At 42.9% G+C, this 15,240-nt stretch overlaps 1 protein-coding gene across 1 annotated transcript in view; it reads left to right on the top strand.

Annotated features, from left to right (window-relative positions):
- Positions 1-681: 681 nt before the first annotated feature.
- CPXM2 (carboxypeptidase X, M14 family member 2) overlaps positions 682-15,240 on the top strand; it is a 73,234-nt gene continuing 58,675 nt past the window's right edge. The window contains exon 1 of the mRNA XM_027890961.1: positions 682-1,329. Within this exon, the coding sequence (XP_027746762.1) occupies positions 1,002-1,329 (328 nt within the window). The 5' untranslated portion in view covers positions 682-1,001. The remainder of the gene's footprint in view (positions 1,330-15,240) is intronic.

Raw genomic sequence — 15,240 nt, 5'->3', positions numbered from 1 at the left:
GGTACTTGTCAAGTTATATTACAGATAATTTACTGTAAGTTATTATGAAATAAGCTACTACAAACTGTAAGCTTGTGTAAAACTATGTTATTTAAACTATATTATTTAAACCATAAGTTGGTATATAAAATGATATAGTTATATAGAGACCTAAATATGTTTTTATACCGAAAAACTAATTTGTTATAAATTATTTATATAATATAATGTAAATATAATTTATATATAAATTATTGATGTCATGTAAATGTAAACTAACACAAGCAAGGGAGGCTGAGATTGGTGCTGGGGAGGGATCCTACTTTGTAAAAGCCAAAAGAAAAAAGAAACCATACCCCAAAAGGGAATATAGCACAACATATATAGAGTGAGGGATATTTGCCACTAATCCACGTCCCATGTATCTTCCTGCATGCCCAGGTGGCGGGGTCAGCAGGTGACCCCTGCCAGCCACAGGCTCCGTGTGCCCACCCCCTCCTGCACAGCATCTCCAGCGGGAGGGAAACCCTCTTGGACACGGGCTGGGAGGAGCAGGCCGGCTGCCAAGTTTACTTTTCTTCCAATAAACCCTCTCTTGGATCAGCTGCGTGTGGGAAGACTTAAGGAAACTCTTCGGGGCTTTGGCAGAAACTGTTAACTCTGGGTTTGGGGTGGGGGGGAAAGCGGCACCAACCATCCAAAGCTGAGAGGCAGGAGAGGGAAAGCAGCGAAGCTGACGGTGCCGGGGATCCCACCTGGCAAACGGCGGCGAAGCGGAGCGATTGTCCGTCTGTCCGTCTGGCTGAGGATGCCGAGGATCACATGAATCCCGTCCTGCCCCCTCCCAGTCCCCGTCCCGCTGCGCTCCTCGCAACTCCTGCGAACTCGCCCAAAGCGGAGGCGCTTCCCGCAGGCAGCCCCTGCCTCTCCTCCAGGAGCTCTGGCAGCCAACAAAACTCTCTTTTCCCCCTTCCCAAATAAAGTTCCAGCACTCGCAGAGGGGATTCCCGCAAGAGCAAACGATGACTGCCCGTAGGAAGAAAGGCTCGTGTTCTTCTCAACTCTGCCTCGCTCTCTGCTCCTTGGGGCTGGCACTGCTGGGGGACGTGTCCCGGGCTGTACCCATGGACGATCAGGATTATTACCTGCAGGAAATTACCAACAGGGATCATTATTATTCCTTTCCATATCCCGGCGAAGAGTTTTTTCCTTTCACGGAGCAACCTGGAGAGGGAGGACCCAACCGCGCTGCAGAGACGGAGGAGCGCCCAGGGTTCAAACCCGGCAGGAAAGAGTTAAAACCGAAGAAGAACAACAAAAAAGGAAAACCGATTCTTGAAACGCCACCAGGTAACTTTCCGCCTCCCCCTCCAGAGTTTTGGAGTCCACTGAGTCTCACGTTGCCTGTAACTTTTTGCATTAATGAATACCTAGTTAATGGCAGCCTTGGTAATAATAACAATAAATGTGGTTGTGGTGATGATGATGACAACACATTAAATTTTAATATCCCACAGAACAGATCTGCAGAACTTTTAACTACTTTTTAACGCTTTCCTTATCAAGTAAAGAGATTATTTCGGAGTTGTAATGGATTCACGCTGCTGTAGTCTGGCTAGTGTGTGGACTTTTCCTTCTTAATTATTCTTAATTACACTTGACAACTGGTATGTTGTGAAAGCTGCTGTTCTCTAAGCAAAAGAACAGAGACAGATTCCATAGTAGAAGGTGATTGCATACAGTGACACCTCTCTATCCCTTCTCACTTTAATCTGAGAGGTTACTCAATTAATTTTACTTATAAACCTGTGAATTTCTTTGAGATTTCACTCTGAAGCCCTCCAGAGGAAGATATGTAAACACAGATCTTCCTGTAAAAGACTAAGCCTTAACAAGCTCCATTTAATTATTGACCTGCAAAAATAAAGACATTAAACGGCAACAAAAATGCCTTATCATCAAATCACCACCCTTAATTCCATTTTCTATTTTCTGCACCTGATTAGGCGAAAACATGCAATTATTAGAATTTGCAGAAACTTGATCAGTTTTTACCACCCAGTTGTTCCCATTAAGACCTAATTGCACCACCCTGAAAGAAGTGATTTCTCTCTGTCTTCCCTGACTATCTGGTAGGTCCTTTACTGGTTTGGGATACTTAGGACCTACCAGATATGGCACAAATTTTGAGATTTAGAGCCATTAGTACAGCAAGACAGAGGATCAGGGGTTGTAGGGTGGCTTTAACTTTGCCCAGTTACATCTAGTAGGTAGCAAACAAAATATTTAAGATTTAATGCTAACACCAACAGAAATTAATTAGCATCTGATTAGCAGAGACAGGGGCTCTTGAACTAATAGCTAGTGGTAAGAAAATAGAACTTCTAAAATCTGGAAAACCATTTGTGGGGCAGGCAGAGCGGCTTGTCAGTGCAGCTCAAGGCAGAAGTCAGGGAGGACAGTGGAAATATCTTGTGTGGGGGAGGAGAGACACGAGACATCCGTGGCCCTCTCTCCCTCAGGGCCAGCAGCCAGGCAGCAGCTTCCCAACTGGATGATACTGCTTGGACCATCTCAAGGACTGGCTTATTAAGTTGGTTACATCAGTGCAGTCATTTTAGTCTACATTAGGTCATCTGAGACTGTTTTTATTGTGATTCTTTTGCTTTAAAAAAAAATAAATTAATAGATAAAAAAAGATTCTGCTTTCCACCTCCACAGACTGGATCAGGAGGGCAGGGAAGATAGGGGACAGGACAAGGGGGAATGGCTTCCCACTGCCAAAAGGTAGGGTTAGATGGCATATTGGGAAGAAATCCTTCCCTGTGAGGGTGGTGATGCCCTGGCACAGGTTGCCCAGAGAAGCTGTGGCTGCCCCATCCCTGGAAGTGTCCAAGGCCAGGTTGGATATGGCTTGGAGCAACCTGGGCTGGTGGAAGGTGTCGTGTCCCTGCCCATGGCAAGAGGTAGAATGAGATGGTCTTTAAGTTGAGCACCTCACAGCTGCAGAGAAGGCAGCAGACATGCCAGTAACTACCTTCATCCCTGTGGAATGCTCATCCTTTCCTAACCTGGTTTGCTTTATGCATTGTAGTAACAGCATTATAATATTCAAACTATCTCCCACTGGGAGCTGAGCTCCTAGGGGAGCATAGTGAAGTCTTGCAGATGGTCTTCATTTGGTCATTTTCTAAGAATGTTAGATTTTGGAAGTGGAATCACATTTATTTTTCTATATAGGAAATAAAGGATTTAGAAAAGTGTTTTTAAAAAAAAAACAAACAACAAAACACTTGCTCCTTCCCCAGAAAACATTACATTGTGGGCCAACCAATTAACACATGCAGGGTTCATCTCTGGCTTTACAGGTTTTCACTTCCCACCTTAACCTCATTCATTTCATATCTGCATTCAGTCAGGTGAGATCCTTCCTCAGCCTCCTCCTCTCCCTCTGCGTGGCCAAACACAAGGTCAAGGGAAGAAGGGTGGAGGCTCCTGATGCACCACCCAAAGCAGCTGGAAAGGGCTCAGTCCCTCCTCCCACAGCAGACTTGTGCCCTTTGGACACAGCTGAGCTTCCAAGCTTTCACCAGCCGTGTGAAATAACAGTTTTTAAGGCCTATGAGCTTTAAAAAAAAAAAAAAAAATAGCCAGAGGTAATCAAAACAACTGATCCTCTCCACCAAACTCCTGCTCGTTGATCCAGCTCGTGGGCAGGTGACATCAACTCACCGAGCCGCCTGTTAGACTTGTTTAAATATGGGAAAATTCTTAAGATTTCCTTGGGAGCAGCTGAACTCTTTTAACTGCACTAGGCATAATAAGCCCTAAGGCAAACACCCATTGAGAAGAACGGTCACCAATTGTTAAAGATGTAAGTGAAAACAGCGGGTCTTTAGCAGGAAATTGCATTTTTCAGGCTATTTGAGCTGCAGTGTTAAAAATTCTGGCTATAATATTTGAAATTTCTCCTTTCTTCTCACTCAAAAGCAGGCAAGGGTCAGGTCCTGCCAGGGCAGTGACTCTTATGCTTATTACCATGTCACCAGGGGTTGGTTTGAAACAAAGATCTGAAAATCTGGCCTTTCAAAAAGATGTCCAAATACTAATTCATACCTATATTTTCTCAAATTTTGATGTTAAGAGGCCAGCAAGAAATAATAATAGCAGTTGTCAAGCAGATATCCATGAATAGTAAGTATAAATCTGGTTGGGTAAGGATGTGTGCTGTGTATATATGTTTATAACACTGTGTTTATGCATCTATTCAGAAGTGGAATTAATTTATTGGACATGCAGTAAATATAAAAATTTGGGGGTTTGTGAGGCTCACTGGCAGCCAGGGCATGCGAGATTAATTAGTAGTAACAAACAATAGTCTGGCTGGGAGCTGGGATGAAGAAAGAGGGGGAATGGGAACGTGTGATCTGCCCTTTGGCTGAGCAGCTGGTACTGATCAGCCCCAGCTTTGAATCCAAGTGGAAATCAAATGGAACAGTCTGAAGGACACAGCACAACACAGATGACATGGACTCAGTTCATTTAAGCTAATTACTGAAGGTGGTGAGAATGTGGACATTTGTAACCTGTGAAATACTGATGGAGAAAGAAATCCTGTTGAGGCCTGTGGGGTTGTAATGGGTTGTAATTTAAAAAAAAAAATATTATGAGAATCAATATTTGCAAATACTGGATTCAGATAACAGAAATATCAATCTGCCTCCTTGGCCTTTAAATGACTCATAAATCAAGTGGTACTGGGTCATCCTTGGAAGGTAAACAGTTGGATTGACATTTTTTTTGTATATATACATATTTCCATTTTCTAATTCCGTCCTTGTTTGTACAGGCCTCTATCCAAAACCCATTCAAATCAGTGGAAAGAGCCTTGTTAACATCAATATTTTTTCTTTTATGAGGCCTTTAATAGAGTTTAATACTTGGCATCTCGTCTGCCATCTGTGGGGCAGATGCCTTCAGAGTTTGGGGGTCTGAGCACAGCCCAAAATTCATCACTGGGAGGTTTATGGGGTGAGGGCCCAACTAACACTCCTCAGTGCTGCACATTGCTCTGGGTCATGGCTGAACAGTTCCCACTGGCAATCCTACTGCTCCCAAACCTACCACAAATAAATCCATAATTATTTTGATTTGATTTACAAGACTTTTCCCAGTTCTTGTTCTGGCCATGTTTCAATTCTGATTGCATGTAGAAAATAAAGGAGTGATGTCTGTTTATATGGCAGTGCTCAGAATGGGGTTTAGTGCACATTTGTTTGGTATTTCACCAATCTCCCAGTCTGTGTTTAGTGAGGATGATTTCCTTTGGCTTGTCTTGTTTAGTGCTCTCCCCAGGCTTGATGAAACTCTTCAGATGCATCGCAGTTTATTTGCCCCAGATTTGTTTATTTCTGTGTAGTTTGCCACCTGTTCAACGATGTAATTCTGAAGGGTTTTAGTTTTTCTATTTCTTTTTCGTTTGTGTAGTGCATAAGAATCTCTTATTGGTTCAGGACCTCACTGGGACACGTGTGTGAGGAGGAGTCAGTAAGGGAGGCAAAGAGAGGATAAAATGGCCAAGGAAAGCAATCACGAAAATGATCTTGGGGAAAGAATGTGGATGTATAACAATAGAAAGATAGTACTTTAATTGAGGTGTTTATAAAGATATGAGTTCATGAAGGCTGGGAGAAATCAATAAGTGAATGGGGAAGAAAAGCTGAATGGTAGTGGTGTTATTCAGGAAAAAAGGGAGATATTTTAGCATAAAATAGTGGCAAAGATCTGAAGAGTGTGTGAAGCTAAAAACTGACAAGTTTAAGGTGTTACTGGCATTTAAATGCTGAATTTTTTCATTGGAAAGATTTGAGAGAGTGACATGTAAGACATTGAACTGACAGCTGAAAGCACTTAAGAAGTCACTAAGATACACGAGGTTTCCTGCTAGATCAGAAGGAAACAGAAGGATAAGGTAGCCTGTGAACCCCTCCCTGCTTGGCAAAATTGGAAAAGATGGAAAGGGAGGACACTTGGAACAGGCTGGAGGTGCAGCTCGAGAGTTAGGAGGAAGCCCAGGAGCAAAGAGAGTCATCAGATTTTTCCGGAGATGTTTGAAGTCCAGCGAGTTGAGCTTTGCTGGCACATGGAAGGTGGGGCGATGTCTCACAGCCCTGGTTGTGAGGAAGTCATTGGGAACGCTGGCAAAGTGCCTTGGAGTGGAAGGGAAGGACTGAAAGCCAGACAGGGCAGGTGGCTGGTGTGGGTTGGGGTGGGAGCAGAGCCAGTGGTGGCTCAGGAGCGTGACAGGGAGAGCGTAGAGGAAAGGTGTGAATAGAAGTGGGGTGGGAGCTGGAAATGTAAAAGAGATTCAGGGGGAAAAGGAAACAGGCTTTTGGGTTAAGGAACTGCATCAGAGGGTAAAAGGAGGGCTGGGAGATGACTGTGTGCATAGGCTGGTGGTTAAGTGGAGGTTATTCAGTGATAAATGACTTGTACAGGAACTAAGAAGAAGGAAGACCAGAATTTCTCATATGGTGTGTAAACACCAGCTGCTGCTTTCTAGTCCATTGTTATCTTCTCTCTTAAGCCTTGTAACTCCCCTCTCTGAGAAGCCTACAGAAAGTGGAGCATGACCTAGAATATATGTTTTAATTTTAAAGCTTTTGCTTGAACTTCTTATAATAGGAACTTTTAAGAATGAACTTATTGGCCCTAGGTGCATATCCCATGAATTTTAATATGACCTGTATCACATCATAATTGCCAGATGTGACAAGCAAAGATGAAAACATGTGGCTTTTAATGAGCTTCCTTTCATCTACCAGCTTCTATTTTCTCCTCAGCGCTTATACAAATAAGACGAATAATGAAATGTAACACAGCCATTCCATTTAAGAGCCCATCCTTTAAAGAATGTCACAACAAAAGAGGACAAAGGATGGCTAAGAATGAATAATGAGCAGTGCCCTCAAAATTGGCCAAACCTTTTTGATTAGTATCTTTCCTTACCCATGGCTTCAATGAATAATGTAACATGAGGAAGGAAAAATCAGAATAAACACATTTGATTATGCTAGAGAAAACCATTTTCCATGATAATTCTCCCAGCAGCCTTCTCTGAATTCAAACTAATTTTTAAGGTGAGAAAAATACCTCTTTAAAAACAGCTCTTTAAAAAATGGATGGTTTCCCTGAATGGATTTTAATAGTAAGAACCTGAGCCTAGGCTTGTTCCTGAATTCCAGCATATTATGAGGCACTCATTAGTTGAATTCAGTCTTGGTTTTTAATGTTATTCTCTGTTCAGTGAGCTGGCTAGCCAGGTCAATCCAATGGTTCACAACCAAATTTCACTTATTTCTTTTGGTTTTTGGAATGAGGACTTCTGTCAGCTCTGCGAGCTCAGAATCTGTCGAAAAGATGGAATAATGGAAGTAGAAGCTGTGGTGCAGAAGAAGTAATTTCTTGAATTTTCAATGTCTGAGCCTTTTCCTCCTGTGATTTTTAAGTGCTGCCCATTTCACTGTCTGTGTGAAGAGCAGACTACCAAAAGACTGGTTGTCTGAGTACAGAGGTGGAGTTTGAGTGTTGCATTCCCACATAGTTGTTGCCTGTGCTTGTTATTATGCAAAGGATGCGCTAGATCTGGACTTCCCATCAGGCCTCTGGTGAGGTTATGTCTTGTGGTACTGTTTGGTTTATGGAAATATAAAAATGTGCCTTTAACACCAGGTTTTTGGGTACTGAAGGAAAATGGGAGCAGGCAAAGCTCTGATGTAGTCAAAATTATTTGCCTTTTAAAATGCTCTTTTAAATTCAGTGCATGGACGATGGAACAAGGGTGTTCAGAGGACCCTGGCTAGCCCAAGGATGGGTCCCTAACAGTGCTTTGGCTGATTATTTTCCTGATGAGGACTTCTCTTCAGAAGCCACGCATGATACTGGTCACTGAGAACTTCTATCTCCTTTAGGGGCAAGCCTTGCTCCTCTGGAAGCCTTTCTTTATTTCTGGCAACTCAAAAGGTGTTTCATGGGGCTTTTTTTATCTAATCAAGCAGTAAAAAGTGCTACATTAAACATTAGCAAAATACACTGCAATTACTTCATTACTTCTGATGCAAACAGAATGGCAATTTCCTTGTAGCACAGCAAAAGGAATATTTATGATTCCATTCCCCTGAGGTTTTATCCTCCCAATGTGGGGAAGAACAGGGTACTCTGAGTCTGCTGTGTGCTGGAAGGGATGGAGCACTGTCAGAGAGGAGCAGGGTGTTTTATTCTTCATGCAGTCACCAGGCAGTGCTAAATCAACTTGACAGGTGTAAAAGGAAAACTGCTTCTCTTCTCTACGAATGGCAACAAAAAAAAAGGTGAGAAAAACAAGGGGGAGAATGAAGAGATACCAGATGGTGACTCTGGGAGTCAGGGTGCCTGTGAAGGCTTCAGAGGAAGTATGTGGGGATCACTTAAAGCATCTTTAGAGCATTTGTGTTTAGCTGTTAATCTCCCTGGCCCTGCTTGAATTGAGTTACAAAGGATGTTCTGGTGAGCCTGCTGGTAGGTATCTAAAGTCCTCTTTTGGACATAAAATACTTCTCTTCTGGTGGGTGACATACTGGTGTTAGCAAGCAAGGATTTGCACCAGATTATAGTTTAAATGCAGAGAAGGAAAGTCAAGGACTTCATCCCTCCTTACCTCAGTGATTTACATTATTTTTCTAAACAAAAAAAAAAAAAAAAAAAGGCTTTAAAGTGACTTTATAATTCTGGAGGGGTGTTTAAAGGAGCTGCCATATAAATGAAAGTCAGCCCCAATTCACTGTGAAGTGTATTTTACAAGAACACCTTTCAAAAATTAAATGAGGTACTACTACTGTGTCAGAGCTGGAGAAACTCACTCTACACTTGGATCAGGAGGAGGGAATGGTTTGCTGTTCTGACACATGAATGACCCCCAAACCTGGACTGCCTGGGCTGTGTGGGGTTCTTTACTGGGATTTGACATTGCAGGAAATCGTAAAAAAGCTGACAAGGTTCAGAGGACCACGGTGACTTCAGTACCTGTGACCTATGGGTGGAGTTGAGTATCTGATTTGACAGTGAAAGTATCCAGATAAAGCATTAATATTCTGTTTACTTGTTGTTATTCACCTGTAAATGTACAGGGCTGTAAATAATAGTAAATAACAGAGCTCTGCTCCTGCTTTCCCACAAGCATTAGCAGGACGCTGTGTTTGCAGAGGTGCTACTGCATCCAACAGGCTAAACGTGGAACACAATTAAAATTGTTGTATACATAAGTAAAACTCAGTTCATGTACTGGCAGATTACAGATCTTTTTGCTTCTTTCTTCTACACAGTGTATCTGCTCTGTAGTTTTAAGCTACTGACATAGAAACTGCTTTCAAAGTTAATAGTGAGCATGATTGAGATTTTTTGGGGGGTAGGTGATGTTGGTTAATTACTTACAGATCTATTTGTGGGTGGTTTTGTTTTGGTTTTTTGTTTGTTTTGTTTGTTGGGGTTTTGGTTTTTGTTTTGTTTGCTTGTTTTTGTTGTTGTTGTTGTTTGGCTTGATTTTGTTGTTGTTTGGTGTTTTTTTTTTTTTTAATGAATTGCCAGACAGATTTGTTATATGACTTTACATCAGCCTGGAGCTGCTTGGGCATTATTCAAGGTGCCTGGCAATAGTGTTCTCCTATAATCAACAGGATTCCCAAAGACTAAGCTCAACTCACGACACAACTTAGATCTTCACAAAGTAGACAGTAAAGAGTTATGTGAATTTCTATAGTTACAAACTTCTAAAAATATAGAGTTTTGGAGAAGGTAAGGTCTTGTGCTTGCCAACAGATTGCAATCTGAGAGAGAAACTCCTGTCTTTAGAAATCCTGGTACATGGCAATAGGTCTTCACCATCCAGAAGGAGACACTTCTGGATATGTCAGGTGCAGGATTCACCTGTTCCATGGTGGCACTCAGTTGGCTGAAGCACCAGAGTCCTGTGTTGAGGTTTTCCTTTCTGTAGGACCTCAGCAGCTCATCCAGACAATGACTGATAGACCTTCCTAAATCTGAGTTTCCTGCTTGGACTGAGCTTAGATCATCTTCCTATAGATGATTTCTTTCTCGCTCTCTCATTTATCACAGATTTAGTAGCTCTCTTGTCATTTCCCTTCTTTTTGGCTCTTCATTGTTGATCCTCCTGACTAGGACCTAGAAGGGAAGCTGAGTGGGAAGCCCAAGTGTCCCTGCTTTTCTTCCAGAGTTTTCTTTGGCTTGTGGAGAGGCTCAGGGGGTCTCTGATCTCTGTTGTCCCCAGGTTTACCCTTTACCTGTTTCTTCGTGTGGACTTCAGAAAGAAAACAGTCTCCCATTTCAAGGGAGATTTGATCAGAGAGCACAGAGAGAGGCCAAGTAGCCCCTTCCTTTAACACATCCAAGATTTATGATGATGCCTGACCACATTAATCATTGTGGTGTGCTGGGACACGGCATTGTTTGCAGCGGGAGCAAACTGAAAACCATCTTTCTCACCTTTTTTTTTTTTTTCCCCAGAAATTAGAGTATTTTTGTGTTCTCCCCTTCAGAGATACAGTGTTTTATGGTGACAAGTTTATAGCTCATCTCTATTTTCAGGGTACTCCTGAAACATCTGTCAAATGGAGGGAAAAGTTCAAAGTCTCTTGGAAGAACTGATCTCAAACCTGGGTGTAAACACTCCCTTCCTCCTGGTGCAACCACCTCTTGTGCCAGATTTGGATCTAACACTCTTTTCCCCCCCCAAGATACTTTTCAACAGTGTGAAAAGTTTACCCCATAAACAAGGCAGAGGATGGCTGAACACAGAACCAGATCTCAAATCTCCCAAAAAATTTTTGCTGACTTAGAACAACCAGTGTTTCACATGTGATTGCCTAAAAGTAGAACTTAATACTTCAGCCTCTGACAACATGATTTTTCTCCTATTTTCCCCCCTTAATTGCTTGTGCATCGAGAAGAACTGTCAAAATGGACGTGATCTTGGAGGTCTTTTCTTTATAATTCTGTGATTCCAAGCTACAGAAAACAGTTATTTCAGAAACAGTTATATTTGCCATCACAAGCTGGATGGTGAATACCCTGCCCCAAGGGACAGACCCATTTTTATCCCACAGAGCATTTAAACTGTACTGTCTTTATGCACTTTAAATTCCAAGGAGAGATTCCATCGAGAGCTCTGCCAGGAGTATGTCTGGGTTATATGGTCTATATACATGGCTGGAGGGAGGGCTGCAGTTTCCCATGGTAAATTTGGAGTGGATTTGGATCTGCTGCAGGGTGCAGGTGACCCAAGAGCACAGGGACATGCCCCAGCGTGCAGTGCATGTCACTGGAGCTGGAGGTTCCCCTCAGGTGAGGCAACAGCTCTGATGCTGCTGGTGAAAATGGAGGGCTGAGGAGAGGAAAGGAGAGGAAGAGTAGCCAGCACCAGTCATAGCCAGGATCCAGCACACAGCCCAGCTAAAACAAGGTGAAAAACACCTGATAGCTCTTTTTTTGGCAGATATTTTGTTCCTGAGTTCCTCTGGATACTTTCAGATCCCAGCAGAGATGTGCAGTCCAAAACTCTTGCACGCTCCTCAAACAAATGTCCCACATCTAAGTTCAAATCCTTTGCATCAGGTATTTCATCAGATACATGTGACAAAAAGGGCCCCTAAAGAATCTTGTTTCCATCTTGGAGTGGAACAGAGGATTGGAGGATCCTATACAGAGACAGAAAGCTGAGAGGGTTCTTTCAAAGACCTTTGTAAATGCTGACCAAGTGAACCCAGGTACTGCTGAAGCCAAGAGATGGATGAAATGCATGAGCCTCAGAGATGAAAATAGATGAATTCCTCAGCTGCCAAACTTGCAAGGAGGAATGAGGGTTGAGGTATCTGGTCACTGAAATCATAAGGTATCACATCTGTTCTCTGCCTGAAAGATTGAACTCTTTATTTAAAAGAGAAGAAAATATGCTGGGTAATATACTCTTGATCCAATTTTTCTGCAAAACTCCTGCTTATTGCTTAGGCTCTGAAAACATTTCTTAAAAAAAAAAAAAAAGTGATGTCTATTTGGAAGCAATAGTTCAACTCACAATGTACAAAGAGTAAAGCTCTCGACCAGCTGAAATCATTCAGTGTTGTTTTAAACTGTTAAATGAAAAGGAGTGGGAAGGGGGAGGACTTGTAGGTCTACTTGCTAAGTAATCCAAATCCTGATGGAGGTGGTAACGTGGAATTCAAAATCCTGCAGACACATCTGATTCGTTTCATATTGCAAAATATGTACTTGGGGTTTTTTTTGGTGCTTGAATGCAAGTCAAATGGCAGTCAGTGCAGAGCCCCTACATTCTTACAGGAGGAATAGAAGGGGAAAGTTCTCAAAATATGATTAAAAAATGCTAGCACGGAGTTATGCAGAAAAAAAAAATGCCACAGAGCTCTTTGAAAAAGTGGAGAGAAAATAGCACAGAACTTTTCCTCTGCAAAGTCGCTCCATATTTCTGCTCATTAATCCTTAATCAGGTTTTTTTCCTCCCAATTAGCAAGTTGAAAAACGAGGAGTTTCATGCTCAGGGAAGCTTGCCTTCAAGCTTTCCCTGTCCTGTGGCTTTTCAAGTGCAGAATACCTGTGCTCAGTAAATACTTCCAGCTCCTGTGGGTGGAAGGAGGATGGGCTCCAAAGCAGCATTTGAGTTATAAATCCCAAATCACGACCTGCTCTTTTCACATTAATACCCTGATGTTTTGGAGACGGGGACTCTCTTGGTGACAACATGGGCCGTTGCCAGCACAACACTTTTCTCCAGGGAAAGGATGCCAAACCCACTGAGCAACTGGTAAAAATGAGTGTTTATCTGAATGCCCTCCCCAGCATTCCTCCTTGGGTCCACAGGCTGGGAAAGGCACTGCCCCTCACTTTGGATTTTTGGGCTCTCAGCCTTGGGAAAGCAGACAATTTTAAACTCACTAATAACTCGCATTCCAACTCCCTGGAAGCTTCTGGCACACTTTTGCTTTGAACCAGTGAAGCCTCCAGCGTGCTCAATGTGGAGCCTGTGATTGTGAGTCTTTGCTGGACCAGAGCTGAATTGTTAAACAAAGCAGAAAAGGTGGTTAGGCAGAACGAATTTTTGGGAATCTTTTGCGGGCCACAAAAAGCTGCAGGGTCTCAGGGAGCAGAAACAGGGAGAAAAGGAGCTCTGAACACTCAGCCATTTGGCTTGGAGAGGTGCCCACCCTGGGAGATGTTAGTCTGAACCTTGCTTGAACTGCTTTAGCTCCTTTGCTCTGTAGCATGGAGCTGGAGCTCCACGACAACTTCCCTCCTGGAGCTCCACAACAACCTCCCTCCTGGAGCTCCACAACAACTTCCCTCCTGGAGCTCCAGCCCTTCCCTACAATCCACTCAGAGATGCCAAGGGCCGTGTCTCGCTGCCAGTATTTTTAGCACTTCTCTCTCTGCAGGCAGGAAGCTCAGAGCCTTGTGAAAGTGCTGAGTGCTCAAAATTTGAAAGGTATTAACTAAGCTTTTAAACCCACAGAATTCTGGTGCTTGCTTGGGCTTGAGGCGCGTTTTAATGTGTTTATTTAGTTATTTCCCTCAGCTGACTCTTCTGTGGTTAGTTTGAAGGCAGGTAGAGAGGGGGAAGAAGAACAGAAGGACTCTGGTATGTGCAAAGTGCCATCTTCACAGTGGACACGTGAAATCTAAACAGTCATCTGGAAGCTGAAATCCTTGGGAAGATGAAGCACATTTCAAGGGAAGCACACCTGGTTAAATATGGGAAAGGGAGAGCCTGGCTGCAGAGTGTGTTTCCTGAGCCCCTTAAAAATCATGCCTGTTTCTAAAATTACTTGAGGGAGTACCTGATTGCCTTTGCAAGCTGGGCTCTGGCCTTAGAGTTCCTCATTAATGCCATATTTTTCCACTGGGATTCCTGTGCTGCCCTGGAGTTTATGATGTTCCCGAATGCCAGTCACAGACCTCTTCCCAAGGGAAGCATCCCTCACCCACCCCTCCTGCATCACAGCAATCCCACTCTCGCAATCTTTTAATTTATTTCATTTATTTATGGTGGGGTTTTTTTCCTTTTAAAAATTATTTTTAGTAGTTCCATTTCAATCCAGGCCTGGGTTTGATTTTCTCAAATCTTAGAGATTTAGTTGTTCCTTGAAATTTTACTTCTTGTTGCTTTGAATACTTAAATCCTCTGCTTTCAGGGGGCTTCTCAAAGATGCAACAGTTTTGACATAGTGGGTTTTAAAGGAAAGAAGAAAGCTGTGCTATATGAGTTCCTAAATCTTTTGCTTTTCTGCTCCTCTGGATATATCTAAAGAACTTCTGGTTATTTTCTTTGTGCACCTGGTCAATATTTTATCCCTTTACTGAAGCAGTTTTCCACCGTTTGGGACTTTAAATGTATAAGCCACTTGTGACATTTTATTACTCTCTTAGAGCTGTGCATCTAAGAATTCACAGTCTATCAAATGAGTAATTATGTCAAATGAAAAAAGAATAATCAGGTGAAAAGCAAGCAACCCAACCAAATCTCCTTTTTCTTTTGCTTTGCTCTAGAAAATACTGACTGATCCCTTTTTCAGTGCTGGGAAGGAGCACAAAGTTTGAGTTCAGGTTAATTGTAACCACACATCTTTCTTCTGAAAGCATTGTCTGAGCAACAGCTCCAGGCACTATGATGACTTCTACGCCTTATGAGAAGTGTTTGGGTTTGTTCTTATTATTTCATATGAGATAATAACAACAGATGTGATGGTTGGGAAAAAAAAAAAAAAGCTGTATAAATGTCTAAACTCCCTGCTGGAGCAGACGCACTAGGTCTCCATAAAACTCAGACTTACACTTTATAAAAGGTTTCAAACCCGAGTTGGATTGGTTTTAGGTATTTCCTGTCACAGGCTCTCTATATAGGTCGAGTATTTATCCCAGATGTGCAACCTGGAGGAAGGTTTGGAGAGACTGAGGCCGGGCTGGGCAGGGTGAGGACTCACAAACCAACCCTGAGGCTCGAGCAGTCACTCCCAGCACCTCAGCAATGCCCCCTCATACCGGGAGCACAGCTCCTGCTGCTGGAGGAGGAGGAGGAGGAGGGATAAGAATTGCAAGGGGTGAGTGTGGGGTGGGATGGTTGGCTTGGCAATCCCTGCTGAAGGGGTCAGCCCAGCTTTGAGGGTCTTCCTGCTTGTGCACGGAGGAAAATTTTAATGTCGC

This window comes from Empidonax traillii, unplaced genomic scaffold (assembly GCF_003031625.1).
Source record: "Empidonax traillii isolate 1590-97213 ecotype Southwest subspecies unplaced genomic scaffold, ASM303162v1 scaffold304:size641404, whole genome shotgun sequence".
In the NCBI taxonomy this organism is placed as follows: domain Eukaryota; kingdom Metazoa; phylum Chordata; class Aves; order Passeriformes; family Tyrannidae; genus Empidonax; species Empidonax traillii.
This window is presented reverse-complemented; position numbering and strand designations above follow the sequence as displayed.